The sequence below is a fragment of the Rhinichthys klamathensis genome, unplaced genomic scaffold (assembly GCF_029890125.1).
Source record: "Rhinichthys klamathensis goyatoka isolate OS25496 unplaced genomic scaffold, OSU_Roscu_1.1 h1tg000330l_1, whole genome shotgun sequence".
NCBI lineage: Eukaryota > Metazoa > Chordata > Actinopteri > Cypriniformes > Leuciscidae > Rhinichthys > Rhinichthys klamathensis.
The window spans coordinates 733,691-760,914 of record NW_026606845.1 but is presented as its reverse complement, the minus strand read 5'-3'; the positions used below and the strand labels follow the sequence as shown (position 1 = coordinate 760,914).

Sequence of the window (27,224 nt, the reverse complement as noted above, 5' to 3'; positions counted from 1 at the left end):
GAAATTCCGGTTTTCTTCTTCAGTGATTCTGCTTCAGGTCTCTTCAATAATGCTCAATCATCACTCAATTAATCACTTAAATATCTCATTAACTTTAACACTCTTGAGTGTGGACTCATATACACTCCCAGGTGTGTTCATTTAACACTGGAGTTTTTGCTGTGTACAAAGAGCCGTAGTTAACTGACAAGCTGAGCCATATCGCATTAAATATCGCTGGCGATACGTCCGCGATATTAGTGCGATATGGCTCAGCTTGTCAGTGAACTACGGCTCTTTGTAGTAAATGCCGCTCCATCTGAAAGCAGGTGAAGGCGATTTACTACTAATCAAGGAACCGGCTTTACTGACGAGATGCGCATAACAATATCGTGCGATATATCACCCAGCCCTACCTATATGTACACCGAGAGTGTTAATTTAACACTGGGAATTTTGCTGTGTATAACAAAATAAAACATTGTTCATCCTCATCCAAAATGTTTCATTCAACATCACAGTCATTATCTGTATCTGACTTTTTAGTACAGTTGAATGCTGCGTTTTTCTATCACTAAATAACAGTCTAAAAATTAACATACCAGATTGCGGTAGACAATGATTTCAAAAACATACCTTTTGCCACATGCCATACATCAAACTCGTGATGAATGTTTTGGTAGTCTACCCGCATTATCTTGCGAATTGATGGGGATCTGTCAGTTGTCAACACACTTACTCCAATGTTGTCATCTAGGATTTTGTTGAGTGCTCTGCGGAAACCAGTTGACTCCATTGCTACAGAGCTTGATGATTCTGTAACCTGTAATAAAAATAAAAACAATGGTTTATACTTGATAAAGTAATTATAAAATAACCAAAACATATTTCAGTATTGTCATGGACACATACTTGCACCAGTTCAAAGTGTATCACTTTGTCTGTGATGTCATCCATCAAGCTGCATGTGGTGTACTTTGCTGAATATCCAGGACTGTGTTGAGATATAAAAGAGATTCCACTGTCAAAGTTAATTGTAACTAAAAAAATGACATAACATAAAAAAATATCACGAACATTTAAAACAACATGTCTGATCTCCCATCTCCTGATAAATGAATTTCCTTTCTTTCTGTGTTTCCTGCTTTCAAAGTATCCAGTACAGCACTCTGTTGTTCTTTGAATACCTCATCAATTGCAGGTATGAGGTATGAAGACTGTATTGCATTAAAAGTAGTTTTGTGTGGTACCTGAAGGTTAAACACAGCAGCCCATTCAGAGATGTCTGCATATGTGGACCCCGTAAACAAAGTACTTGCTGAAACTAGAAGGTTGTTTGATGGCATTCCACGCACATCAGAACAAGATTTCCAGTGCCCCTTATGTCCTTGTTCACATTGCCAAATAACGCTGATTAGGCTCCCCACAGATGTGATATTTTTCCCAGAGATCAGTGCACCACAGTCTTGACATCTTCTAAATTGTTGCATCAAAGCAGATTCATTAACAATCCATTTCCGTTCTTGCCATATCTGTTCCTCCTCTTCCTCTGTCGTAGTGGTTGTACTGGAGGCAGATGTGGAACTGTGCGGAACAAAACTAACATCCTTCTTTTCAGAAGGTGGATCTAATGAAAGCATGCTGATATTTAGGTCATCAGGCTCGCTGTCACCAGCAATTGGTTCATCCTACAAGACAAAAGGAATTATTTTTAACAGTTTGTGTAGATACGTTTGAAAACAATTCATAAAATTTAACATTACAAACGACTGTATTCAATTTACAGTTGTTACAGTTAACCAGGACATGTAACCATTTTTATGCTGACATGTAAAATTAAGAACCAGTCTAATACTTACAAGCTGGCTCCTTACAGCAGGAATAGCATAATATGTCCCAGATGTGGAGGGATATGTATGTTTTTCAGAAGACTGTGGACTTGTTAGTAGTAACAGCAAATGCTTGTGTGATTTATCTTCTTGTCCAGTGCATGTTTCAGCACCACTTTTCATTGCCTTCTGAGGTGTTGATTGTGGAACATCTTTTAGTCCGATGTATGTACACTGAAAACCCTAATAAGTTGATTGAACTCAATTGATTTGAGTAAACTCGTTCCCTCAATTTAATTGAGTAATGGGGTCTCCCAAAACATGTATATTTAAGTGTACTTAACTTGGTGCTTACCAAGGCACTCTGTTGCATGACCTTCACCTGACTCGTGTTCTGTTGGCTGGTATGGTTCCTGTACGCTTTCCTAAAAAAAAAATTGCTTGTTATTACAAAGTCAATACTAAGTTGAGCTACATGAACATAATAATACACACTGTGTATTATTATTAATACACAGTTAGTACCCGGATAAGCGCAAATTAGTACCAATAATAATACACACACTGTGTATTATTATTATTATTAGTATTATTATCATTGACTGCACCCTTATGAGTAGTACACATAGTTTTACATTGGTTTGACTACATTATCTCTCATGTAAAAAATCATGCTTACCAAATATATGGTGCCCATATAAAAAAGTAGTAGTTATAGAAATGCAAGTAACGTAATTGTTTTCTTTTACGACGGTTTAAACATCCCGGATAAGCGCAAATTAGTACCATTTTAATTAGCCGTCTTATCTACAATCTATGTTCTGTGTAAACAATGAGTGACGTACACGCGCAAGAGATCACTTCCGTCGCTTGCGCAGACCGAAGGCCCGGGCCCTCAGATCACTTGGATGTGGCTGTGTTTGCAAGAGGTAAAACCGATATAAATACTGGTCGTTTTCTCACACAAACCGCTCGTTTCGTGTCTTAGGCCATCAATGTGTACTTACATTTACGAGTCATTAAATCATGTTTAATTTGGACTTCTCTGTGCATGCTCTTTGAGGTGGTGACCATAGACCTGCATTATATGACTGACAGAGAAGAATGGTTTGACCTAAAAATATCAAAATTGAAAATACTGCGGAAACAAAGACACCTACATCTTGGATGCCCTTGAGGTAAGCTAAAACACATCAAAAATTAATTTCAAAGTGAACTATCCCTTTAACCCAGCTATCACATTTAGTAGGTTATTCTATAGGTCTACAATGACCCAGAAATGACCACACACAAGCTTGAATTTGGTAAAAACTGATACAGCCTTTTTATTTGCTTACAGAAATAGATTAAGTCAAAAATTCAAATGACATTAAGAAACAAATTATCAAGCCAGTGACATCGCAAAATGTTTTTAGTCTCACTAAACACCGTGTTTTTGGTTCTTGGCTCTTTCCTTTGTATTCTGCTCTTGTAATGAGAAAAGGATCACAGACACTGCGTTCCTGCCATCAATTTACCTGATTTAACGAATAATGAATAACTGAGTGAATTAGCATGCTAATGTTTCATTGTTTTGGCCTTTGTCTTCATGATGGTCTCATTTACTCATTTGACACGGCTGTAGATCACAGAAGCCTCTTCCACAGTCTGCACATTTGATCGCCTAAAAACATCAAATAAAACAATCATGTTATGTATCAGAATACATAATGATAAAAGTCATTAAAAAAATCAGATACCTTGTTTCTGAAACATCAGTGGGACACAAAGTTATTAAGAAAAAATCTAACATGACTGAGTTGATGGCAAATGTTTTATTTGTGTGTGAACTGTCTCTTTAAACTCGTTCTTCTCACCTCACGGCAGCATCAGGCTGACCAATCCTGATATTGTCGTAGTGGCTTTCGTCCTCCTCTGCTCTCTTCGTCTCGGTCTTTCTGTGATGTTGGACAGTTGCGTACTGGATCTCCTCAGCGTCTCTGCATTCAGGAGCGTTTCCGTCTCTTCTGGGTTTGCTGGGAGTAACACTTTCGTACTGAGCGTCATCACAATCGGCTGATTCAGAAACATGAGCGTCTCTCCCTGCTACGGTAGAGTACAGATTGTCCTGAAACGGAAGAAAATTTAATATTATTTATCATTCACATTTAAAGGCTGTTCACACAGAACACATTTTTCCATTTCAGTGCACTACTTTTCCATTGTTTTTCTATAACACACTCACGTGACACCGTTAAACACGGCACTGAAATTAAAAAGCGGTAAACTTTTCTAGACACATCTAAACTTTTGGGTTTTTTTTGTCTCTCGTTCCACTGACTTGTCTCTCATGTTTTGTGTGAATCGCCCCGTCTAACTAGACTATTCACATGTTGTGTCTAGAAGATGTACCTGTTTTTCGGTGAGGTCTTCAGCTTTAGCACCTCTTCGTTTTCTCCTGATTTAACAGATATTAAACTTGTAAATGCATTTTAAAGATTAATTATTAATCACATTACATGAGGCATTTCCACCTGCACTAGTTTTAAATTGAATTACATCCATACACTCACTGTATTTGAGAATGATTTTAATCAAACTTACATTATAAACAGAATGATGATGATGACGATGAAGAATCCTAAACACACTGTGATCCCCAACCAGAGCCAGCCATGACCACGATGTACTGAAAGATGAAGCATTTGAGTTCAGATTAACTCTCAAAGCTACACAACTTGAACCCTTTATAAAATCTAAGCCTGACCAGTTACAGCGTCTGATCTCTGAGATCCATGTTGATTGTGAGCCTGACAGTAGAAGCGTCCACTCTGTAGTGCACTGAAACTCTGTCCAGATCCAACAGCTGAGGTTTCATTCTCCTTAAACCAGCTGAAGTTCAGAGCAGGAGGGTTTGAGTCACTGATGCACTTCAGAGTCACTGAATCTCCCAGCCAAATCTGACCAGACTGAATGATGGACACTGAGACGCTCCTGGGAGGGTCTAAAACAGACAAAATAAACTCTATATTAATGTTTCGCGATTGTTAATCCACTAATTAGTTTGTTACAACAGTTACTGAACCATCATTAACTCACACATGACATTTAAAGTCACAGCGGCGTATTTCTCTCCATGTTCATTGATGGACTTGCACTTGTATTCTCCACTGTCATCAGAGCTGATCTTTGAGATTCTGTAGATTATTACAGATCCTACAAACATTTCTGCTTTAAACCAGCGGATTTCTGCAGGAGGGTTTGAGTCACTGATGCAGTTCAGAGTCACTGAATCTCCCTCCACTATTACACCAGATGGACTGATGGACACTGAGATGCTTCTGGGAGGATCTAAAACAGAGAAATAGTGATATATCATTAACAATCATATTAAACTTGACATCATAGACGTTTAGAGGATTTAATGTCACAGTTATTGAACCATCATTAACTCACACATGACGTTTAAAGTCACAGCATCAGAGTATTTCTCTCCATGTTCATTGATGGACTTGCACTTGTATTCTCCACTGTCATCAGAGCTGATCTTTGAGATGCTGAAGATTCTTCCAGATCCTACAATCTTTCTTCCTTTAAACCAGCGGATTTCTGCAGGAGGGTTTGAGTCACTGATGCAGTTCAGAGTCACTGAATCTCCCTCCACTATTACACCAGATGGACTGATGGCGATCACAGGATTCACTGGAGGATCTACAGGAGAAATATATAGTATCACCCGTCAACCCAACAAAGCACTTCTATTTCTGTTCTTACACACAGATGGTAGGTGCAGAATTTAGCATTAACAACATAAATCCATGGATCCTTGTGTCAAAAGATCATGTCAAGTATTAAGAAATATCCCAAATAAAAAACACTGTATTTTTTTTTTCTGTGTTTGTGGTAGGGCTGTATTGTCCTAGTCGATTAGTCGATTAATTGGTCGATACGTTCTGGTTCGACCAAAATTCTGATTGGTCGATTTTTTCCCCGCGTTCATTTAATCAGTTTTGCCCATAGACTGTAAAAAATGGTTTTGCCGCGCTGAGGCGCGCTCATTTCATCAGGTGGAAAGCACTAACTGCTAATGGGGGTGTTTTCAGAGTACCCTTGTTTCACAGGTAACAGTCTGTCTTCAGAACACCCCTTTGTTTTCACCTTTTTTGGATTAGCCCAACCCAAGAGAGAACGATAAGTAGGCTATAAGGTTTGATGCTGAATATTATTTATTTAATTGTGAGAGCGTTTATAGTCAGTCCTCTTCTAACATGTCAACAACAAAGAAATCGACAGTGTGGCAGCATTTTGTTAAAATTGATAACGGAAAAAGGTCGAATGCAAAGTGTGCTAGCAACCACACCTCGACGACAAACATATATCAAGTGGTAAGCTCACTTGTCTGCGTTAGCTTGCCCTGTCTGTTTTGAGTAGGCTATATGAACAAATCAGAATTTGCATATTTCAATGTTTTAGTGTGATAACCTAACTTTTTTATTTTTTGTTTGGAGCCTAATGCGCAATTGCGCTGTGCCGACTGTTTGTGTTAGTTTTGAGCCTAAGATGCATTATTTTTCAGTTATGCACTTTATTTCGTTTCTGCTCTTGATCTGGTTTGTTTAATAAATATATATTTTTTTTATTAAAGTGTGTTTATTAAGAGTAAAAGCTTTAAGTTTATAGTCTATTCGTGTCTCAGCCGCGAAGCTGATCTCTCCTATGTTCAGCCTGTGCGAGGACATGCACAGAGCGGCTGAAATGATAGTGTCTGACAGTTATAACATATGACGAAAATAATTGTCTAAATTATGTTGCATATTCCTCAACAGTTCGTGTGATGATATTACTAGTTGACAACATAGTACTATCTTCGGAAATCATAGGCTATGATATTGCGCAGGTGCACGTGATGCAACGCTGTCAGAGCCGACAGACTCGTGTGTCAGACTCATTTCAGTGCAAAATAATTCGGTCAAAAACGATTTAATATACTGCAAATAGCCTACTAGTTTTTTTATGTTTATTTATAATTCATTTAGGCGGACAGCAAGGCTACCAAGTACTGGCACTGTGCGCAGCTAATTAATTTTACGTTTTTTTTTTTCCTACCGTCATTTTTAGTCGATTTTAGTCGATTTTTAGTCGAAAATGTCAGGACTTCAGTCGACCAAGATTTTCTTTGGTTGAATACAGCCCTAGTTTGTGGTAATCAGTAAATCAGTGCTGGATAGATTACTTACAAACTATAGTCAGTTAGTGATTCCAAATTACATGACAAAAATTGTAGTTAGTAACATAATTGTTAGGTGTGACTGAAAGCGCTAGTGATGTTCTGCTCTTGAACGAATCATTCTTATAATATAACAGAAAATGTTAAAAACACACGTATTGGTCATGTCTTGTGGCTGTACTATTAAAACAGTGAGTATTTTAATGTTTTAAAGATTAGCCCCAATTACTTCCATTTTTAAACAAAAGGAGGGACGAGTGAACTCTAATGGCTTTGGAAAGAAAACTTTAAAGAACATACTCACACATGACATTGAGCTGAACATCAGGAGAGACGTGAGTGTGTCCGTCTACAGCACAGCTATATCTGCCTGAATCCTCTCTTCTGACTGACTGCAGCAGGAGTTCATTGTTTCTGTCTCTTCTCTCAGTTAATGGCTGTGAGTTTCTGTACCAGATGAATGTTGCTCTGTCAGTCAGAGCGCAGCTGCTTTTACATGTCAGACTGACTGAATCTCCCTCTGTCACTCTCTCAGGAGACTCCACCTGAAGATCTGAACACAACACACACATTATATCTAGTGCTGCTGTCATACACTGATTATTATTCAACATAATGCACAGAAGAAGAAGAGATAAACCTCATCAAAGTCACCTGTGACAGTAAGATTCACTCCTGATTTACCAGTCCATTTTCCATCAGGTTTATCAGTGATGAATCTGAAATAGTACATGTGTGAATCCTTCAGTGTCACATGACTCAGTCTGACGGCGCAGTTCTGCTGTTTATCTCCCAGATACTGAAGCCTCCGACTGTATTCAGGGTCCTTAGACAGATCTGGAAACTCTCCATGATCTATTACCAGTGATTTGGTCCAGAACGCTTTCGTGATCTGATGTCCAGTAGGGTATGTATAAGTGCATCTCATTATCACTGTTGAGTCCTTTAGTGCACAGATGTGTGAAGGACTGTAACTCACACCCCAATCACCCCACTGGCTACAAACTCCTGAAACACAACATTCACTAGGAAACAACAGTAGAAGGAAACAAATGCCCATCTATGAGGACCATACACTTTCATTAAAACTTGTTTTTCTTCACAAAACTTGTATTTATAAATGAAGAATTACACTTATGATGTGATCTGTGTAAAACCTACAGACATCAGACAGAAGGTGATGAAATGCAGAAAGCAGAACATTGAACACTAACTATGAATAATGTCATGCTGTAAATGTTAGCAGCTTCAGCAGTTCGCATTATATCAGCAAAAACCTGAATAATACCATTTTGTTTGGAAGCAACAAATAAATCATAGAAATTTCCCTACGTTATAGTAGATATTTGACTAGTGATATTTTTCCTGGGGCTAGCAGCAGTGCTAACTGATCCATGTTAACTAGCCAAAACCTTATTCTCTTAGGTAGTAATTAACATTTACAGAAAAGACTGACCTGGAATCAGGAGCAGAAACACCAGAGCAAGAGTGATCAGTGACATCACCACAGCAAACTAAATAATTTACACAACAGTACACCATGTCATCTTTTGTTTCATAAAAACTATAACAGCAGTGTATTATATTATAAACAGTGCAAAAATGATTGAAAATACTTTCAAATCTTTACTGTTCGTATAGATTTCCACGATTGAAACTCATTTAAAGACAGCGTTAGGAACACATGGGCTCTGGATGTTCAGAGGTTATAATGAAAGAAAATGTTTCTCACTTTAATTTTCTTGTGTGGAGATTCATTAGTTAGACAATATTAACAAGTGTAACTCTTACCGTTTTGTAGTTTCAGCCGCTGTAAACACACTCCAGGAGAGTGAACTGCAAATGCAAGCTGAAAACTTTCTTCTGCTATTTTACAGTTTTTTTCCCTTCCTCTTTTTAAAGACTTTTTAAGCAACCGGCCCAACGCTGAGACAGCAACAACCCACATGAAACCACTTGCAAATAGAAAAAAAATAAAACACTCTCTCTAAATGCATGGCAACAGATCTTACAGATATCAAATGAAACTTTCAGTGTGAAGGGAAACTTCCTGTCACCATGATTAGATGGTGTTTTTCAGCTTCCTGAAGAGTGTTTTTCTTTCTTTAAGACAAGTAGTTCTTCATTTTTAAAGACAGGGTTTACAAAATAAGATCAAACTGTGTATGTTTTTATGCATGTTCAGTAATATTTTACAGCTCCTTGAGGCAGGAACATGCAAATGCCTTCCCTTATAGAAGAATCAGGCAAAAAGATGATGGATGGATGGATGGATGGATAGATGGATGGATGGATGGATGGATGGATGGATGGATGGATGGATGGATGGATGGATGGATGGATGGATGGATGGATGGATGGATGGATGGATGGATGGATGGATGATTGTGTAGATGGATGGAGGAAGGGATGGATGTGTGGATTGATGAATTTTTGAATGGATGAATGAATTAATGAATGAAAGAAAGAAAGAATATGATGGATGGTTGGTGTAACATTGAGGATGGCCAGACTTTACCTCCACTGCCCTGAAGAGGGAGAGGTTTATTCTTCTGACACTGTGTTTGTGTTTATCCATGTGCATTAGGGAAGTGTAACTCTATAAACACACACACACACACACACACACACACAATCTCTATCTAGTTTGCAGTATGAGAACAGGTAGTGGGAGTCAATCTTCAAGTCGACAGTCATGAGAACCGTCTCCTCCATCAGTTTCTCAGGTATGATATCTGTCATAACACTAAATCAGTAAGAATTGCACTTTTTTCTCTTCTAATAACTCTGAATCGTTCTCTGTCAGCAGTGTTTGTTCTGTCAGCGCTGTGGCTGATGAATAACTCACTGGCTCTCACCGTCACTGGATCTGTGGGAAGCAACATCTCAGTCTCCTGTAGATACCCTGAAACATACGAGAATAACAGCAAGTTCTTCTGTCAGATGAGCGGCCGGTTTTCTCCGAGAGATCCTCAGTGTGTTCACACGAGCCATCGAGGCACGAGGTCTGAACGAGGGAGACTGGCTCTTCTGGACGACACCAGCGCTCATGTTCTCACGGCTCTCGTCTCTGGACTGGCTTCAGAAGACTCGGGGAAGTACTGGTGTGGTGTAGATATCGATCTCCTGCCGGATTTTACCTCTGAGATCTGGATAACGGTCAGCAAAGGTGAGATGCACAACAGCTGAAGACTCACTGTCCTACTGAATATACTTACGAGCGGTTGATGTGATGGGGTTTTCTGTTGGAACGGTGTCGTGTTAATAACTAATGATCTTTGCAATGGAAGTGAATCAATCAAAACTAACTTTAGCTGGACAATAACTTTACTCTAGCGCTGCTGTAAGGCCAAAACAATTTCAGTTATACTTTAATTCCCTATTATCACTGTAAAGCTGCTTTGAAACAATCTGTATTGTTAAAAGCGCTATAAATGAAGGTGACAACTTGACTTGACTTGACTTAAACATCCTCATTTGTCTAAACATCAATTGTTTAACTGTTGTGGAAAAAAATACATTCAAGCTCCATGTACAACTATTTTAAAAAGCTCTTTTACACTGTGCCTGCGTTTTTTAAGAGCTCATGTAAATTGAGCAATGATGACATGGGATATACAGATTCGTCACACATACTGTGACACCTAATTGAAACGTCCATTTATTGTGTAATTGTCATACAACTCATGTCACGATCGATTATTTATGCGATCCCGATCTGCTCGGCATCATTTGCACTGAGAAACACTGACCGTACAACAGTCACAGAGATGTTTGAGGTGCCACTGAGACTCAGATTGGTTTCAGATGGGATGTGATACAGAGTTGTCTTCCTCTTACACGTCTCATCATGAGTCAGTGTGAGAACTGATCTCAATGGCATGTGTGGTGAATGAATGCCAGCTGAGGTTTCGATATAGATGATGAACTTTAGTCCTTTCGCTTTTTAATTCTGTGCAGGGGATCCACAAGAACAAACCACAGACCTGTTCCCAGAAGAATCTGGCGGTGAGGTTACGAAAACACACACACACACACACGGTTCTCCTTTTTCAGTCAACTCATTGTGGGTTTGCATCAACAGAGTCTTACTCCAGGTTCACGTTGATGATGGTGGCTTTGATGTGTGTTTGCGCTCTGCTTTTCGTGTTTCTGTTTGGTCTGTTTCAAGTCCTGAAACACAGCAGTCGCCGTAACTCAGGTGAGACCACAGCACTGACAGAACATGTCTTTTCTTCAAAACATCTTCCGTTGAAGTTCTGAGTTTAATGAATCCATAATTAAATCGTTATGCTCTTATCAGGTTCTGCTCCTCACCGAAGGACAATATCAAACCCAGTGCAGGTGACGACAGCAAATCTCATTCATAATTAATAATGTTGTTTTAACATAAGTGCTATTTTAGAATCATTGAGATACTATTGTTATGCACATCATGGCCATATTCCAGGATGACAATGTCAAGATTTATGGAAATAAATGTTGTGATGTTATTTCCATCAAGAGGTGCATCAGTTTTTGGGCAAGATCTTGTATTGACAATGCAAGAGTCCAGCACTCTGTAAAGTGTCCGCCAGCACATCCCAAAGACTCTCAATGAGTGGTTGATTATGATTCCACTTTTCTAACTTTAGTTAGTGTGTAATGTTGCTGTTTGAGCATAAGCAACATCTGCAAAGTTACAACGCTCAAAGTTCAAAGCAAAGGGAGATATTTGCTTTTAAAGAAATTGCTTTATAAGGACTTCAACAAACGGCTGGTAGGGACTACACGAGCTAATAATAGTGACATCACCAACCCTAGAATTTACATAAACCCCGCCCCCTTAACACGATTTATAGATTATCATGACAGAATATGCTAATCAATGTCTAGAAGATAACTATACATAAGCTACATAAATTCATCAACTAACCATTCAGAAACGTCCTGTTGCTTTTACATGGTGTCACTTCTTCTTGAGTCTCTCCATCTTTGTCTGACTCCGGTTTGAACATAAAAGGCTAAACGTTTTTGAAATGTTCAGTGCATGTGTGTGAGGTAAAAGGACACGAGCTGTTGAAGCTCCGCCCCCTGTGTCGGGAGCAGCAGCTCATTTGCATTTTAAGGGACAGACACAAAAACGGTGTGTTTTTGCTCACCCTCAAAAAGAGACAATTTTAACATGATATATAAAAATATCTGTGGGGTATTTTGAGCTCAAACTTCACATACACACTCTGGGGACATCAGAGACTTATTTTACATCTTGTGAAAAGGGCATTATACCACCCCTTTAAGGTCTGGAATCAAAGAAGCCGATTCATGTGTGGAAATGATTCTTCGTCTTTCACAATTAGAGCCTGATGAATCTTGACATTGTAATCCTTGAACATGGCCATGATGTTCTTCCTACATGATTGCTTAAGAAATGAAAACCACACACTCCATCAATTAAGGTTAGAAGAACTGTTGCCAAACATGTAACATGCCAGAAACATAATAATCACTGCAATAATGTTCCAATCGTTGACTCTTACACCGTGTCCTAACTACACGCGGGCGACGCCGCAACACGCGATATCAGAGTTTTTGTCCTAACCAGCCGCAACGGCGACACGCGATGAACCTATTTTAGAAACGGTTTCTATTTTTCTGCGACATCCCACTGCTACAACAAACACAAAGTGTGGCAATGACAATCTCAGGCACTGTTTATGTGCTTTATTTAATGTTAAAAGTGTGTAATGTGACTTTGAATATCATTTAGTGCTCCAGCTTTGTAGCCGTAAAAGCAACAATGGATTATTCACCTCTGATCTTGAAATTAAACAAATGGAAACAAGAAAATTCCAACTGTGAACAAACAAAATATTGTTTTAGTTACTCAATAGCCTATGTTTTTGAATAATGTTTAAATGGTGTAATATTTGTGAATGTGATTATGTAGTCTACTTATCCATTTTCTTGTGATTGCCGTCAAGATTACTCTCTGGTGCTGTGCACTTGCCACGAGACTCCGCCCACACGCTGTTCTGATTGGCTGTGGGTTTTGAATGATTTTGACGCATCTCGCAGTCGCGTCGCGCTGGAATCTTATCGCATCGTGTCTGGCTAGGACACGGTGTTAAGCATTTGCCTACTTAAATCCAAACAGCAACTTTTTTTTTTTGGCCAGGCAGTTTATATTTTATATTAGCAGTTATCTGCTTATAATTTATAAGTTATATTTATGTATTTTATATAGGATGCCTACCAGAGAATAAGGCTTCCAGACTCATACAAAGCTCAAAGTGATAAAGAGGAAATTTACAGACCCATAAACCTGGATTATACAAACACAGAAGCGGTCGACACAGACTCCTACTACATAGATGTAGTTTCAGCACAAACACAAGATCAGATCTACACAGAACTGAACGCCAGTAGACGGAGTCACGTGTATCAGAGTTTAACAGCGGATTCTGCTCAAGAAGAGGCGATCTATCACACTATTGATCACTGAATCCTCATCAACAGCGGCATCAAACCCCTAGATTCCTCTGACAGCTGCGATAATACAACCTCTGTCAACATCACACGTTTTTGTGTTGTTTTCACAAAATAAAATAAAAAATATTAAATTAACTGAATCAATTGAGACAGTCTTTTGTTAAAGTCCCTGTGGTGAAAATCAAGTTTTTAATGTTGTTTTGTCTATTTTTGTGTCTTTAATATGTCATTTTGTGATTAAAGATGAGTTTGCTAAAATTATAAAATTAAAATGATGAGTTTGTAAAAAAAATCACGGGGATAAAATTGCCTACAGGGGGACTTCAATATGGAGCAGAAAAACGTTAGAATGCACACACAAAAAAAACGGATCTTGAGATGGTATGTTAGTAAATACAGAATTCATTCACATTTGTCTCAGGTATAGTTTTGAGACGCAGTAACTGCTTAATTCAGTATTATAAGGTACTATTATATTCTGTTTTGTTTATCATCTTCACTTTGCACTGTTATTTTTGTCTTGCCATCCAATAAATATACATTGTTTCTCTGAAAACAAGTTTGATTAGACTATGCAATTTTGCTTCAAATAAACATTCTACTGGAAAACAAGACATAGTGATGAAGAAAATGTTTTGCAGTGTCAGTCTGCACAGTTATAGAGTAATGTGCTTAATCAAACCGGTAAAAAACCCAGCCAGATAATCAAGACTTACAATGAAGTTTTTATGGTAGCAGACTCAAAAGATGGTAAATTAAGTTAACAGGAGTTTATTGACAACAATGAGCAGTGCCAGAATGCAGGTAAGTGATATGGACATTGATACTTTGGAGAGCGGTGTGCAGGCGATGAATGGAATGGTTCTTCTTACAGATCGTAGGTGAGACAGATGCCTGGTACGAAGAACACTGAAGACGCTGGAGAATCAAGGTTAGTAATATCAGGGTAAGTCGTCCTCTTCAAATGAACGAGACCAGACCGTGAACAGAAGTGAAGAGTGAGTCTTTATAGTGGTGGTGAAGGTGATGATGAGGTGTGTGTGAGATTAGGAATGACTTGCAGGTGGGAGCAGAGGAGAGTGATGGGAAGTGTAGTGCAGGAACCTGGCAGACCTGTAACAGAAGTGCATTTACACATTTGGCAGATGCTTTTATCCAAAGCGACTTACATTGCATTTCAAGGTACACATTTACATTCTTATCAGTTTTTGCTTTCCCTGGGAATCAAACCCATGATCTTGGCGTTGCAAGCGCCAACGCTCTACTGTTTGAGCTACAGGAAAACTGTATGCAACCGTATGCAAGTACAATATTACGTTATGGAAATTACAATTTTGCTGAAGATTTTTACTACTTTTTTTTAAAAATTGGAGCATCCTTATGTGTAAAATTGACTTTCATAATTGTTAATTGTGTTTAAATGTTTGTTCCTGTGCAAGCAATTATAAAGAAAAGAGAAGGCTGCATACTGGTGAAAAGTTAGGGAAGTTGATTATATTGAGAAATCTCAGTTGAGCTGCCTTTGTACAACTAAAGTCTTATATGTTTTGGACCCAAATAGAAACAAGGAAGTGAGAGACAGACAGAAAGACAGATGAGGTTTAAACGCTGCACACCATCAAAAGCAGTTTAAACCATTCAGCATGTGGACAGCAAGAGTCTTTGGTTTCTGCATCTGTACATGTGAGTTTTAGCGACCGCTTTACAATAAAACAGCAGTATCTTAATTTCAGAAAAAAAATTCAAAACTATCTGCATCAGTTTTGGGGAAACTACACTGAAACTCTAGTTTGGTAATCTATAGTTCAAGTAGCGCTTAAACAAGTTTTTTAATCTACTAATAAAATACTCTTTTTAATATTATTTATAGCACATAAAATTAGGATCTAATGGATCACAGCATCTGAACAGATCAATTCACACCACCACTAGTAAATCACCGCAATAACATTTATTTAACTATTATTATATTGTTAACCCTTAAATCCTATTAAATAAAATAAAACATTAATGTATTACATTGAAAACATAAAATGCCACACCGACTGAAATAAAACCCATGACCTTGGCGTTGCAAGCGCCAACGGCGGTCAGTCAAAATCAGTCAGTCATTTTGGTTGAAAAGCTCTTGTTTTGAAGGGAATAAATTCACTTAAATGAATCAAACGGCTTCATATGAGAGAAGCTTAATTTCACATCAAGCTTGAAATCGAGCAATTTTCATAGTTTGCTTTGCTGCAAAGCGAAGTTGAAGAACAAAAACAGTTAATGCAGTGACGCGACAGAATGTTGAATATTCATACCTTTTTATCATTTAAGGTTTTATTTGAAAAGGAATAAAGAGAAAAATCTGTCACATGGACCCTTTAATACACAGTTAAAATGTATGAAATATTACAGAAACAACTCTAAACTCATTTATTAATTACACATGGACTGTTATTCATGTCTCATGAATATAATCCATTACTTTCTGCAAAATGGAAACTCTTAAGATGCGTTTCATTTTCACTGGTAGTTGTGATGTGGAAGTGTCCAGCGATGGGACAAAAGTTGAGTAAAGTTTAGCTTGTGCTTCATCTTACTGTGGCGTCTTGCTGTGGCTTCAACAGAAATAAGACACACATTTACATAAATCAACACTACAAATGGTCCAAATAATCAGTGAAACGACTTATATAATCCATCTTGTAACAGAAAAAAAAAGACTGGTTAGTATCTATTGACTACTGAGGACATTTTCTTTCATTCAGAAGAGCCCGAATGGTGAACAGCAGATCTGGGATGGACAGTCTATGGGGAAAACACGTTGATTTATTATTATCTGACTTTTGAATGCAACTCTTTTGCACATGTACACTGAAAAAAAAAAAAAAAAATTAGTAAAGTTTTTGCACACATATTTTTAAGTAAATTTCAAATATGGGATTAAGTAACCTACTTAACTAAGTTAAGTGAAAGTAACAAAGAAAATAAGTAATTTTAACTTGGCTAGTAAAAGGTTGAGTAATATCTATTTAATTGAAGTTTTCTTACGGGAAAGTCGTCGTAAAACTACACTTTAAGCCATCAAAACATTATATTCTTTAAAATTAGTTATTATTATAACCCTTGCAAAACGAATGCTGCTGAATATGTTAACTATTACCAAAATCAGGGAGGTGGAAGTCTACCAGGATATTCAGGGGGAGGAGTTATGTATGGCCAATGTATGGCCAGGCTAGGAGATATTTTCAGAGGGCTGTTTAGGATGGCCATACCGCTGCTAAAAAGAGGATTTAGCATCGCGAAACCCCACCTAAAATCTGCTGCCAAAATATAGTCTCAGACATCATCTCAAACGCATTGTCGAAATCGTATAGGAATAATGCTAAAGCTCAAGACGGATCCGGTCTGATGGTCATGGCCCATAAGAGAATGTCTAAACCGCCGGGTGTAAGGAGGCGTGGTCATCGGATAAAGAAGAAAACAAAGTGTGGGCCAAAGAAGCGCTCAGTCGTACGTAGAAGGCGTAAGAAGTCTGCGAGTCGAAAAGCGACGGTTAAGCGATCCATAAAAAATATTCTAACATGGCATTACTGCACCGCATGTCAGGAGAATGTATTAAGTCTGGACTTATTTACGGTTCCACTGTTCTACTTTCATAGCTTGGAACGGTGAAGATTATGTCAATCTAAATAATACGTTCTTATATCTACAACTTAAAATCACAAAACCTAACGGCGCTGACATCGCAGACCCTGCAAGGGTAGCTCTAATACACTTCCCCGGAGCCACTATATTTTCACAAGTTGATGTGAGCCTCTGCGATCGACTTATATCCCAGAGTGTGAGCGCCTATCCTTACAGGTGAATCATTGAGAGTCTGATGAACTACAGTAAAGATGCGTTGGAATCACTTTTCTCAGCAGGTCTGTTTTACAAAGACATAGCCAGTTACATGGATGTGAACGACCCAGTTGGCCGTAACGCGGGGTAGACGAAGCGATCGCGCTACACAAGCGAGAGTAAGGAGGTGGAGCTATTGGCACCTATTCACAGTGATATTTTCTTTCAAGAAAAAAATAATACTACAAATTAAATTTTGTGTCAGCATATCAAGAAAGTCTCTGTTTCACTCCCCGTGAGACTGGGGCATGCTCAGGCATTCCTTTAGACTAACGCCAAATACCCCATAGATCGGGTTTGTCTAGATGGGGTATGATTCGCGTTTCAAATTAAGAAAATCTGTTTTTAGGAACGCTACCAAAATCTATCGTCCTGACCATGGTCGATAACGATGCTTTCACAGGGGCCTACGATAAAAACCCATTGCGTTCAAACATTATGATTTGGAGTTCCTAGCGGTCTACGTTGACGGACAACAATTCCCTACCAAACCTCTACAACCGAATTTTGAAGCAGGGTTGGCTGTTTGTGAATTTTATCAGCTTGCAATGATGACCGGAAGACATCTTAAAAAACCAGGCACTCTCTATTGACAGGAGTGATTTCCTGAACGGGTACACGCTTTACGCCTTTGACCAAGCCTGATAAAGACTGTGGTCAGCACATATCCCTCATAAAGTCCGGGAATATTAGACTCGAAGCCCGGTTCAGACAACCGCTGCTGCATACTATTAACCTGATAATTTACGCTGTGTTTGACAGTATCGTTGAAGTGTCTTACCCTAGAAATGTCCTGGTCGATTACTATTGAAATCACGGCAATCATGGATAAAATCACATGCAACACTCATTTTCTCTGAGTTCTCCTGAGCGATCAACTACCTAAAAAATCTTTAAGGAACTTACCGTCGATGTGTATCATTAATACACACCCTTCCCACCTACCGGGTGAACACTGGCTCGCTATTTATTCGACTCAATATGGACTAGTTTGATTTTTCGACAGTTTCGATAACTCCCCCCTCATCGATGTGATGAACCTGTATAGTCATGATTATATTAAAAATGATAAAATGGTATCGCTCTTTGTGCAGAGATTAAGTCCGTATGGGTTTAATGAAAAAAGATTTTTGTGTATTCATTGTGTGCAAACGTGTAATACTTCAACGAATCTTGATTGAGTAATCAATCTACATTGTATTTGTCTGAAACGTGACAATGTGTCGGTTTTGCCGAAAACTATTTTGGTGAATTCTTCAGGGTCATTCACCATAATGGTTATAATGATCATCTCGCTTTGAGAACCGCCCCCAGAGGCTATTCAACAATAACTTGTTGATAGCCCTCTGAGCAGGGTTGTGCTCAATCTTCTCGGGGTCAAGACATATCGCCTCTTTTTCAAAATACTCACGAATGTACGATTTATTGTCAGCATCTGTGACGACGTTTGACGGGTACCCCAACGCTTGCCGTTTTAAACATAACGCCGGGTTAAGGCGCACGATACCAACGCTCATCAGACCCCAGAAAAGGTGTTGGTTGATATAGACAGCAGGACGGTGGACATGGAAGTCGGAATCCGCTAATGAGTGTGTAACAACTCACCTGCCGAATCAACTAGCCCTGATGGATGGCGATGGAGCGTCGGGCGCCCAGGGCGAAGCAGGCAGTGCAGGCGGCCAGGGCGGAGCAGGCAGTGCAAGCGGTCCTAGCAGAGAGGACCTTTGGGCGTGGGCCTTTGGGCGGCGACAGTGAGGACATATAGCCCCCCCCCCCCCTCAAAAAAAAAATTCTTGGGGGGAGTGACAGACTCAGGAATAGCCTCTGGGACAGGCTCTGGGACAGGGTCTGGAACAGGCTCTGGGACAGGCTCGGGAACCATCCTTGAGTTGGACGGGATCAGTGGCGAAAGCTCTGGGCTGGACGGGACCAGCGGCGAAGGCTCTGGGCTGGACGGGACCAGCAGCGAAGGCTCTGGGCTGGACGGGACCAGCGTCGAAGGCTCTGGTTCGGTGGGGATGACGTGTATAGTCTCTGGCTCGGTGGGCATGACGTGATGCGCTGGTTTGACGGAACTGACGTGAAGTGCAGGCTCGGGCTCAGCAAGGCTGACATGAAGTGCAGGCTCATGCTCGGCAGGGCTGACGGGAAGCTCAGGCTCGGCAGGGCTGACATGGAGCTCAGGCTCGACAGGGCTGACGTGGAGCTCAGGCTCGGCAGGGCTGACGTGGAGCTCAGGCTCGGCAGACATGACGTGACGTGAAGATCCTCTTGAAGGGTGGTCTCACCAGAACGAGACCCTGGATTGGCCGTGGCAGCGGTCGTTCTGGCCGATCGCACTGATATCAGCGGTGGATCGGTCATGCTGGCCATCATCCTAGGAAGTCTAGGAGCCAATCTGGTGGCAGGGCTCGCTGGCTTTTCCTCCGTGGTCATCTTGGGTGAACAGGAGGACATGGAACCCTTGGAGAGGTATAGAGGGTGCTGGCTCGGGGTGAACTGGGGCGTCTACATGCTTCCGGATAGGGACTGAATGATGATTTTGATTGTCTTCTGCTATATCAACAAAGAAACCTGAACCATGTAAATCAAGGACATAGTTAATCAAGTCCGGTATGGACCTATAACAAATCACCAAGAGTGAGGAATCAGAATAAGTTATCATCATCCAGTCTCATCTGGAAGTAGGCATTAATCGTAGAATTACCCCAGCTCACCAGATGGGAAACATTCAGGAACACTTCAATTTACTTCTCCAAAAGATCATCCATTCTGCTGGATCGTGAGGAGCCTGTCTTCAGCCATCTTTGTTCTATTTTCAAGGTCGGTTATTCTGTAACATTTCTGGGTTGTAGAAAACGGTTGTAGACGAAGGACTTGTAGATAATCAAGGAATTTAATAGTACACACGGGAGTAACACATACACATTAACACAAATAAAAACGACTTTGAACACTGACATGAGAGGAACTAAAATACACAGAGGAATGATGAGGACAACAGCTGAAGACGGTGAGTGATAGCTGGCAGGTGCGGGTAATGGTGAAGGATGTGCAGGTGACAAGAAGGATTCTGGGAAGTGTAGTGCAGATGAAGACAGAGTGGTGCAGACTGACAATTACGTTGTGGAAATTACAATTTTGCTGAAGATTTTTACTACTTTTAAAAAAAATTGGAGCATCATTATGCGTAAAATTGACTTTCATAATTGTTAATTGTGTTTAAATGTTTGTTCCTGTGCAAGCAATTATACAGAAAAGAGAAGGCTGCATACTGGTGAAAAGTTAGGGAAGTTGATTATATTGAGAAATCTCAGTTGAGCTGCCTTTGTACAACTAAAGTCTTATATGTTTTGGACCCAAATAAAAAACAAGGAAGTGAGAGACAGACAGAAAGACAGATGCAGTTTTATACGCTGCACACCATCAAAAACAGTTTAAACCATTCAGCATGTGGACAGCAAGAGTCTTTGGTTTCTGCATCTGTACATGTGAGTTTTAGCGACCGCTTTACAATAAAACAGCAGTATCTTAATTTCTGAATAAATTCTGTCTGCATTAGTATTGGGAAAACTACTTTGAAACTCTAGTTTGGTAATCTATAGTTCAATCAAAATATATTGTATCTACTAATAAAATACTCTGTTTAATATAATTGCTTGTTCATAAAATTAGGATCTTAAGGGTTACATCATCTGAATAGATCACTACCACAAGTAAAACACCACAATAAAACGTATTTAACTACTATATTATTAACTCTTAAATCCTATTAAATAATATTTAAAAAAATTACGTGTATATTTCATTAAAAAAAATGTAAAATGGCACACCGACTGAAATGAATCAGTCAGTCATTTTGGTTGAATAGCTCTAGTTTTGAACGGTCTAATCTGAACAAATTCACTTAAAAGAATCAAACGGCTTCAAATGAGAGAAGCTTCATTTAACATCAAGCTTGAAATCAAGTGATTTTCATAGTTTTCTTTATTGTAAATCTGTACGAAGTTGTAAAACAAAAAAACAGTTAATGTAGTGACACAACTTGTGAAAATTGTACGAGCTTTTGCTCGGAAAGCACAATACTCTTCACGTCACTGCTATGAGTTGCTAATTGCTAGTCTAATGTCAGCGGCTATCTTAAACTTGCCAATTGTCGTTTCACTTGATGGACTACAGGGAATATGCATATGGACTGCTGCTTATTTCTGTCGGTGTATTACAGAAATCACAATTTAATTTCTAGTCATTTCATTTAATTTCCAGTCTGTCTGCTGGACATTAGTTGCACTGTCACTGAGATTGGATATGAGGGAGAAGACTTTACGTTTCACGTCGGATACCCATCGCACTACGAGGGAAAAAGCAAGTACTTCGGCAGATCAGATGGATTATTCTTTAAGAAACTGGTTCAGACCACTGAATCCAACAGGTGGACCAGACAAGGACGATTCGCTCTTCTTGACAACACATCCGCGCACTTTCTTACCGCCACCATCTTCGGACTGATCTCAGAGGATTCTGACGTGTACACCTTCGGCGTAGATGTTAAAATGCTGCCTGATCCCGATACTGAAATACAACTAACTGTCAGAAGAAAAGGTGAGAGTCCTTTAACATCTATAATCTCTATTTTTCACGCACATCCCAGGTAACAAAAATATATTCTAAGAACATTTTGCTGAACGTTATATCTGAGTGTTCACTTAAGAATGTTTTTTAAAAAATGTCTTGGTAATGTGATCATAAATGGAACATAACATTTGGCAAACATTATAGCAACGTTACTTTTGAATGTTCTCTGAACATTCTAAAACAAGTAACATTCTAAAACAAGGAACATTCTAAAACAAGGAACATTCTAAAACAAGGAACATTCTAAAACAAGGAACATTCTAAAACAAGGAACATTCTAAAACAAGGAACATTCTAAAACAAGGAACATTCTAAAACAAGTAATATTTTTAAATGTTAGACCTTGTTCAATAAGATTAGGTCGGTGTGCTGACATTAAAAACAGTACTTAGAACCATATCATTTTGAGCGGACATTCTATATGTTACTGGAAGAATGTTTGTTCATAACTTTGAGAATACCTTGCCAGAAAGTTCTGTAAAGTTCTGGGAACATTCCCTGTTAGCTTGGATGACTGAATACTGAAGGAGCGAATCTTTCCTGTTCACGTTCCTTCTCTGCACAGGTGAACCACAGAGACCCACAACATCATTACCAAGAGGTACGACAGTAAACCAGGAAAATAATTTTTATTGTTTACACACAAAAAAAACCTATTCATACAATATTTTAATGAACTTCCTTCAAATGATTGTGTTTTAGTGGTTGTCAGCAGCACAAACAGTCCTGCAAACATCACAGCACAGAACTGGGCCGAGACAGGAGAACAGGGTGATCTGTCTATCTGTGTATCATATTATTCTGTCTGTCCTTTGCACAGTTCACTCTTTCACTCATTCGTTTTGTTTATCTTTCATACCGTCTGGTTGGTTCTATCTATCTATATCTATCCATATTTCACGTGTTCTGATCTGTATAGTTTGTTCTATTGTTCATTCTTATCATTCTATCTGATCCTTATCTTTTAATTACACAAACAACTTCTCTCAAACACACAGCTTGTGTCTTGGTGTTCATTAACAGATCTAATATCATCACCAGTCCTGAAGAAATCTGTGAGGGTTTCCCTCTCTCTCTCTCTCTCTCTCTCTCTCTCTCTCTCTCTCTCTCTCTCTCTCTCTCTCTCTCTCTCTCTCTCTCTTCCTCTCTCTGTTTCTTTCTTTCACACAAATGAATGGTGTTTTTATCAGGTGTGTCAGATCGTTTCCTCTTTCTACAGAACCTTACCTCTGGTTTGTGACCGCGTTGAGTCTGGTGTGTGTCGGCACACTTCTAGTTGTGTGTCCATTCGCTCTGTTTAAGGTTTTTAAATGGGCCGCCACCTGCAAGCTGTCAGGTGAGTCGGCTTGAGAAGACTTCCTCTTATGTACACCATCTTCACTCACTCACTCTTTAAAATCCCCATGTAGTCAATATTTTTATCCCTAAAACTCATCTTTGTTCACCAAAATGACTGTGTTTTTGAGACTGTATTTGGTTCACTGCAGTTTTAAGCAAATACTCAGCAATGGTGTCGACTTATGAATTTACACATCGTTTAAAGCATTAAAAACACCACCTAGACATATAAACAACATTAAAAGCTTGATTTTCACCACAAGGGGACTAACATTTATCATGCAATTAATACATGTATTTTTTTTCTCCAGTTTCTGTGTCTTATCACACCAGGACAACATCAGATCACATTGTTGTAAGTCAGTAATCTATCATATCACATTCACGAGTATTACCGCATGCATACCGATGCTGATAAAGTGCACTGATTTCATTGCTGATATGAAGCGTCCTCTTTACAGGATGATTATCTGAAAATGAGCCCAGTCGTACTTTCAAACTCATCCATGGCTCAAAGGGAGAAAGGTTCTTTTGTCGAGGATATTCACAGACTTACAAACACACAACAGACCCACAGCAAAGACGCCAACTACATTGATTCTGCTCCAGCAGAGAGTCTGGATCAGATCTACACAGAAATGAACCCTGGTTTTGCTCAAGAGTCGATTTATTACAGTATCGATCAGATTACTGGCTGACAACATGCAGCCTGTCCTTTTTTCCCCTTAATAATTTTAATATGTTCTTATATGTTGGGGTCAATAAGTCTCTTATTCTCACAAAGGCTGTGTTTATTTGATGAAAAATTAAATCAAAACAGCAATATTTCTACGTGAATCTATTGTAAACCGTAATTAATTCCTGTGATCAAAGCTGATTTTATTTTTCTAACAATGTAAAGGTATTTTTTTACTATCACTTTTGATCAGTTTAATCTGTGAAAGTATTAATTTCAGTAAGAAATGTTACCCCAAACTTGTGAATGGTAGTGTGTATATAAAGAAAAATAATTGAATAAATAAACTTTAATGTCTAATAGTGTAAGACTGTAAATTATTATTTTGACTCATGAGCTCTCACGCATTACATGTACTGTAAATCTAATGTCCACTGTTTCTAGCCAGGGGAAGATACTAATCGCCATAGAAAAAGTCTCAGTGTCTGTATAGAAATGTGTGTGACTAAAAATCTCGATACGTCACAATTGCATCACAGCATATGTCTCGAGGATGGTGAGACAGATTGAGAGAAGTAAATACTTTATCGTACCACGAAGGAGGAAGGCAAACTGTAGGCCTACTTCACCCAGGTTTAAACTTCTATAAAAGTGTAAAGTTAGTGTCTTTTCAGCATTTGTATATATATATATATATATATATATATATATATATATATATATGTATATGTAATATATTTATAAGTTATGTAATAATAGTTTTATAAGCTGTTGGATTCATATCAGCTGAACTTTTCTAATAAGTTTCTGTGTTTACTGTTTGTGTCATATGGCATTCTGGTGGATAGTGGAAACGCGACGCTTGTGTATTTTTTACACAGAAAATTTGAAATCCGGAAATCTACACCAATAGAGTTAATTTCAACACTTTAAAAGTGTATATATGGGAACCACCCACAAAAGTGTTAGTTCAACACTTTCAAAAGTGTTGCCTCTCGCAACACCGACACAGTGTTACGATATGAACACTAAGAGAGTAAAATATTAACACCAGTGCAGAGAACAACAACACTGTTACAGAGCTGGGTGCATATTTGTAGCAAACACTGGCAGAGTTAAAATTCTACACTGTTCTGGTGTTGACCTAACACTTAAAAAAAATGGAAATCACAATCTTCTCAACCTTATTGGAGTCAAATATTACACCATAATTGATAGAACACCTTTTTACAAATAAAAACAACACTAAAGGAGTTACCTGTTTTTTCTTATTAGGGTTCTACATCACCTGTAAACTGTAAACATCAACTGTAAAATAAACTGACAATTATTTAATCTGAAAATAATAAATTCACTTTGAAATAAACACATCAATATTACTCTTTCAAAACTTTATTCCAGCACAGAACACCAGTGCTTTAAAATGACATGAATTCAGTCCAAAACGACGTAAAATAGACTGTCATTGCCATAGGACATTTGTAAATCAAACGGCTTGTGGTAAAACAATTCGTCAGGCTTTTTGAGTACAAGGCTGTTCTCTTGTGCAACAACACTGAAAGCATGAAGATGTTCAACAAACTCTGATTCCATACATGATGCCAAAAAAAATTCTGTCCTTAAAATTTAAAAAAAAATTCCAAATACAGGTGCATCATTAACCAAGTCTAAACACACAACAAGACCACTACGATACTCCGTACGAAGACACTTAACCCACGGTGGGACCGTTACTTCACTTGAGAGATCAATGTGGAGCTGCTCAGAAATAAAATCACCGTTTTCAAGGTCGGACAACAATTCTTTTGAAACAGGGCCAGACTCAATACCTTTGATAGTACAGTGCTCCCAGTGATAGTCAATGGCGAACTGATGTGTTTTTTTTTGCAAGTGATTTGATCAGGTTTTTGAAAATTTTCTTAAAAAACCTATGTTTTGCTTCATACCTCATAGTCCATACATGAATTAATGGGCCAATTTGCCTGGTGCATTTAGGGTAGTGAATCATAAGGTGGTGCTTTGGAATCAGATTACTAGAAGGATACAACTCATTGAACAATCGATGATGCTCCACTGTCAGATGCTTAAAAAATATTGTCATTCCTTGAGAGATGCAAGGGGAAAATATAATGTTAACAATATGTAAGAGGAGTTACATGGTGGTGTTATTGTGTTTTAACATAATCATTATTTCACAATCATTTGACCTGAATTACTGAACTCATGTGGAGACCAATTTCTGAGTTAGGTTTACTTTATTAATTATAGCTGCACTGTCCTTGTACAACATAATGATTTTAACTATTACAATGTAATCCAAATAATTTCTTAAAAGTTTCGCTTATACAAACAAAAACAGTTTTTTTTAGGTACACAGACATCAAGAATCAGCCTGTGAATCTCAACAATGGTGACAATTATAAAGCATGTTGTATTGCATTCTGGGTGCCACCAATCAAAACTAATTCATGGCTCCCATCATGCATTGCTGCATGAATAAATAATGAGCTTATGTTCAGAGGTTATCTTTTTGTCACCATTGCTGAGATTCACACGCCAATTCTTGATGTCTGTGTGTGCCTACATAAAATATTTCTTTACGTTTTTTTTTTTTTTTGTAATTGATTTGATCATTTGGATTTCATTGAAAAGGATCCAAACGCTATGCTCTACAATAAAAGTGCTGCTATAATCCATAAGTTAAACTTAACTCAGAAATTATGCTCTCAATGAGTTCAGTGATTCAGGTCATATAATGAATATGTTAAAACACAACCAACAGCATCAGATCACCTTTTCTATTTGTTCATCTGTCTGTTATAACTCAGGTACAGCAGACACACATAATCTAAAGTTAATGATTTAAGGGTCAAGAGCCCAACTAAAACAAACACTGATCGCCATAATGGTGACTTAAATTGCTCAATTATCACTCAATTCTTCACTTAACTATCTCATTAACTTAAACACAGCTTCAGTGTTCATTTAACACTCTGCTCAGACTTTATATAATTCTTAGGGGGCTTTCACTGGCATTTTAGTTCGGAATGGCACGGTTCGCATGAAAAATCACTAATATCAACGCTGTCATGCGGACCCGGGTGCGCACTGGGGTACCGAACCCGAGACTACCTGGAGGAGGTGGTCTGAGTTCGGTTGTTCCCGAACCGTGCAGCGGTTCGCGTGAATGTGAAATCAACAT

General features: G+C 38.6%; 2 protein-coding genes across 3 annotated transcripts in view; one reads left to right on the top strand and one right to left on the bottom strand.

The window, feature by feature from the left end:
* Positions 1-8,899, bottom strand: part of LOC130105843 (B-cell receptor CD22-like) — a 29,117-nt gene extending 20,218 nt beyond the window's left edge. Inside the window, exons 1-11 of one of the 2 annotated variants that reach the window (XM_056272045.1) lie at positions 8,806-8,899; positions 8,471-8,528; positions 7,669-8,022; positions 7,319-7,567; positions 5,244-5,498; positions 4,887-5,138; positions 4,555-4,791; positions 4,392-4,476; positions 4,200-4,245; positions 3,665-3,915; positions 3,373-3,471 (exon numbers count right to left, since the gene is read on the bottom strand). In XM_056272045.1, the coding sequence (XP_056128020.1) occupies positions 3,414-3,471; positions 3,665-3,915; positions 4,200-4,245; positions 4,392-4,476; positions 4,555-4,791; positions 4,887-5,138; positions 5,244-5,498; positions 7,319-7,567; positions 7,669-8,022; positions 8,471-8,516 (1,833 nt within the window). In that variant the 5' untranslated portion in view covers positions 8,517-8,528; positions 8,806-8,899 and the 3' untranslated portion in view covers positions 3,373-3,413. Of the gene's footprint in view, positions 1-3,372; positions 3,472-3,664; positions 3,916-4,199; positions 4,246-4,391; positions 4,477-4,554; positions 4,792-4,886; positions 5,139-5,243; positions 5,499-7,318; positions 7,568-7,668; positions 8,023-8,470; positions 8,529-8,805 lie in introns of those variants that run through there. The other variant, XM_056272044.1, reaches the window with a different exon arrangement.
* An 11,870-nt stretch (positions 8,900-20,769) lies between these two features.
* Positions 20,770-24,356, top strand: LOC130105856 (uncharacterized). The gene is made up of 7 exons (XM_056272057.1): positions 20,770-20,864; positions 21,640-21,975; positions 22,574-22,609; positions 22,711-22,779; positions 23,228-23,344; positions 23,658-23,701; positions 23,808-24,356. The coding sequence occupies exons 1-7, from the start codon at positions 20,825-20,827 to the stop codon at positions 24,042-24,044; spliced, it is 879 nt and encodes a 292-aa protein (XP_056128032.1). The 5' UTR covers positions 20,770-20,824; the 3' UTR covers positions 24,045-24,356.
* The last annotated feature ends 2,868 nt before the right edge of the window (positions 24,357-27,224 follow it).

Bases quoted from the DNA above. Each gene is read 5' to 3' on its own strand.
- LOC130105856 (XM_056272057.1), top strand. From the start codon at position 20,825: ATGTGGACAGCAAGAGTCTTTGGTTTCTGCATCTGTACAT. The intron at 22,610-22,710 runs GTACGACAGTAA...ATTGTGTTTTAG, and splicing joins CACAACATCATTACCAAGAG to TGGTTGTCAGCAGCACAAAC. The intron at 23,702-23,807 runs GTAAGTCAGTAA...TCCTCTTTACAG, and splicing joins CAACATCAGATCACATTGTT to GATGATTATCTGAAAATGAG.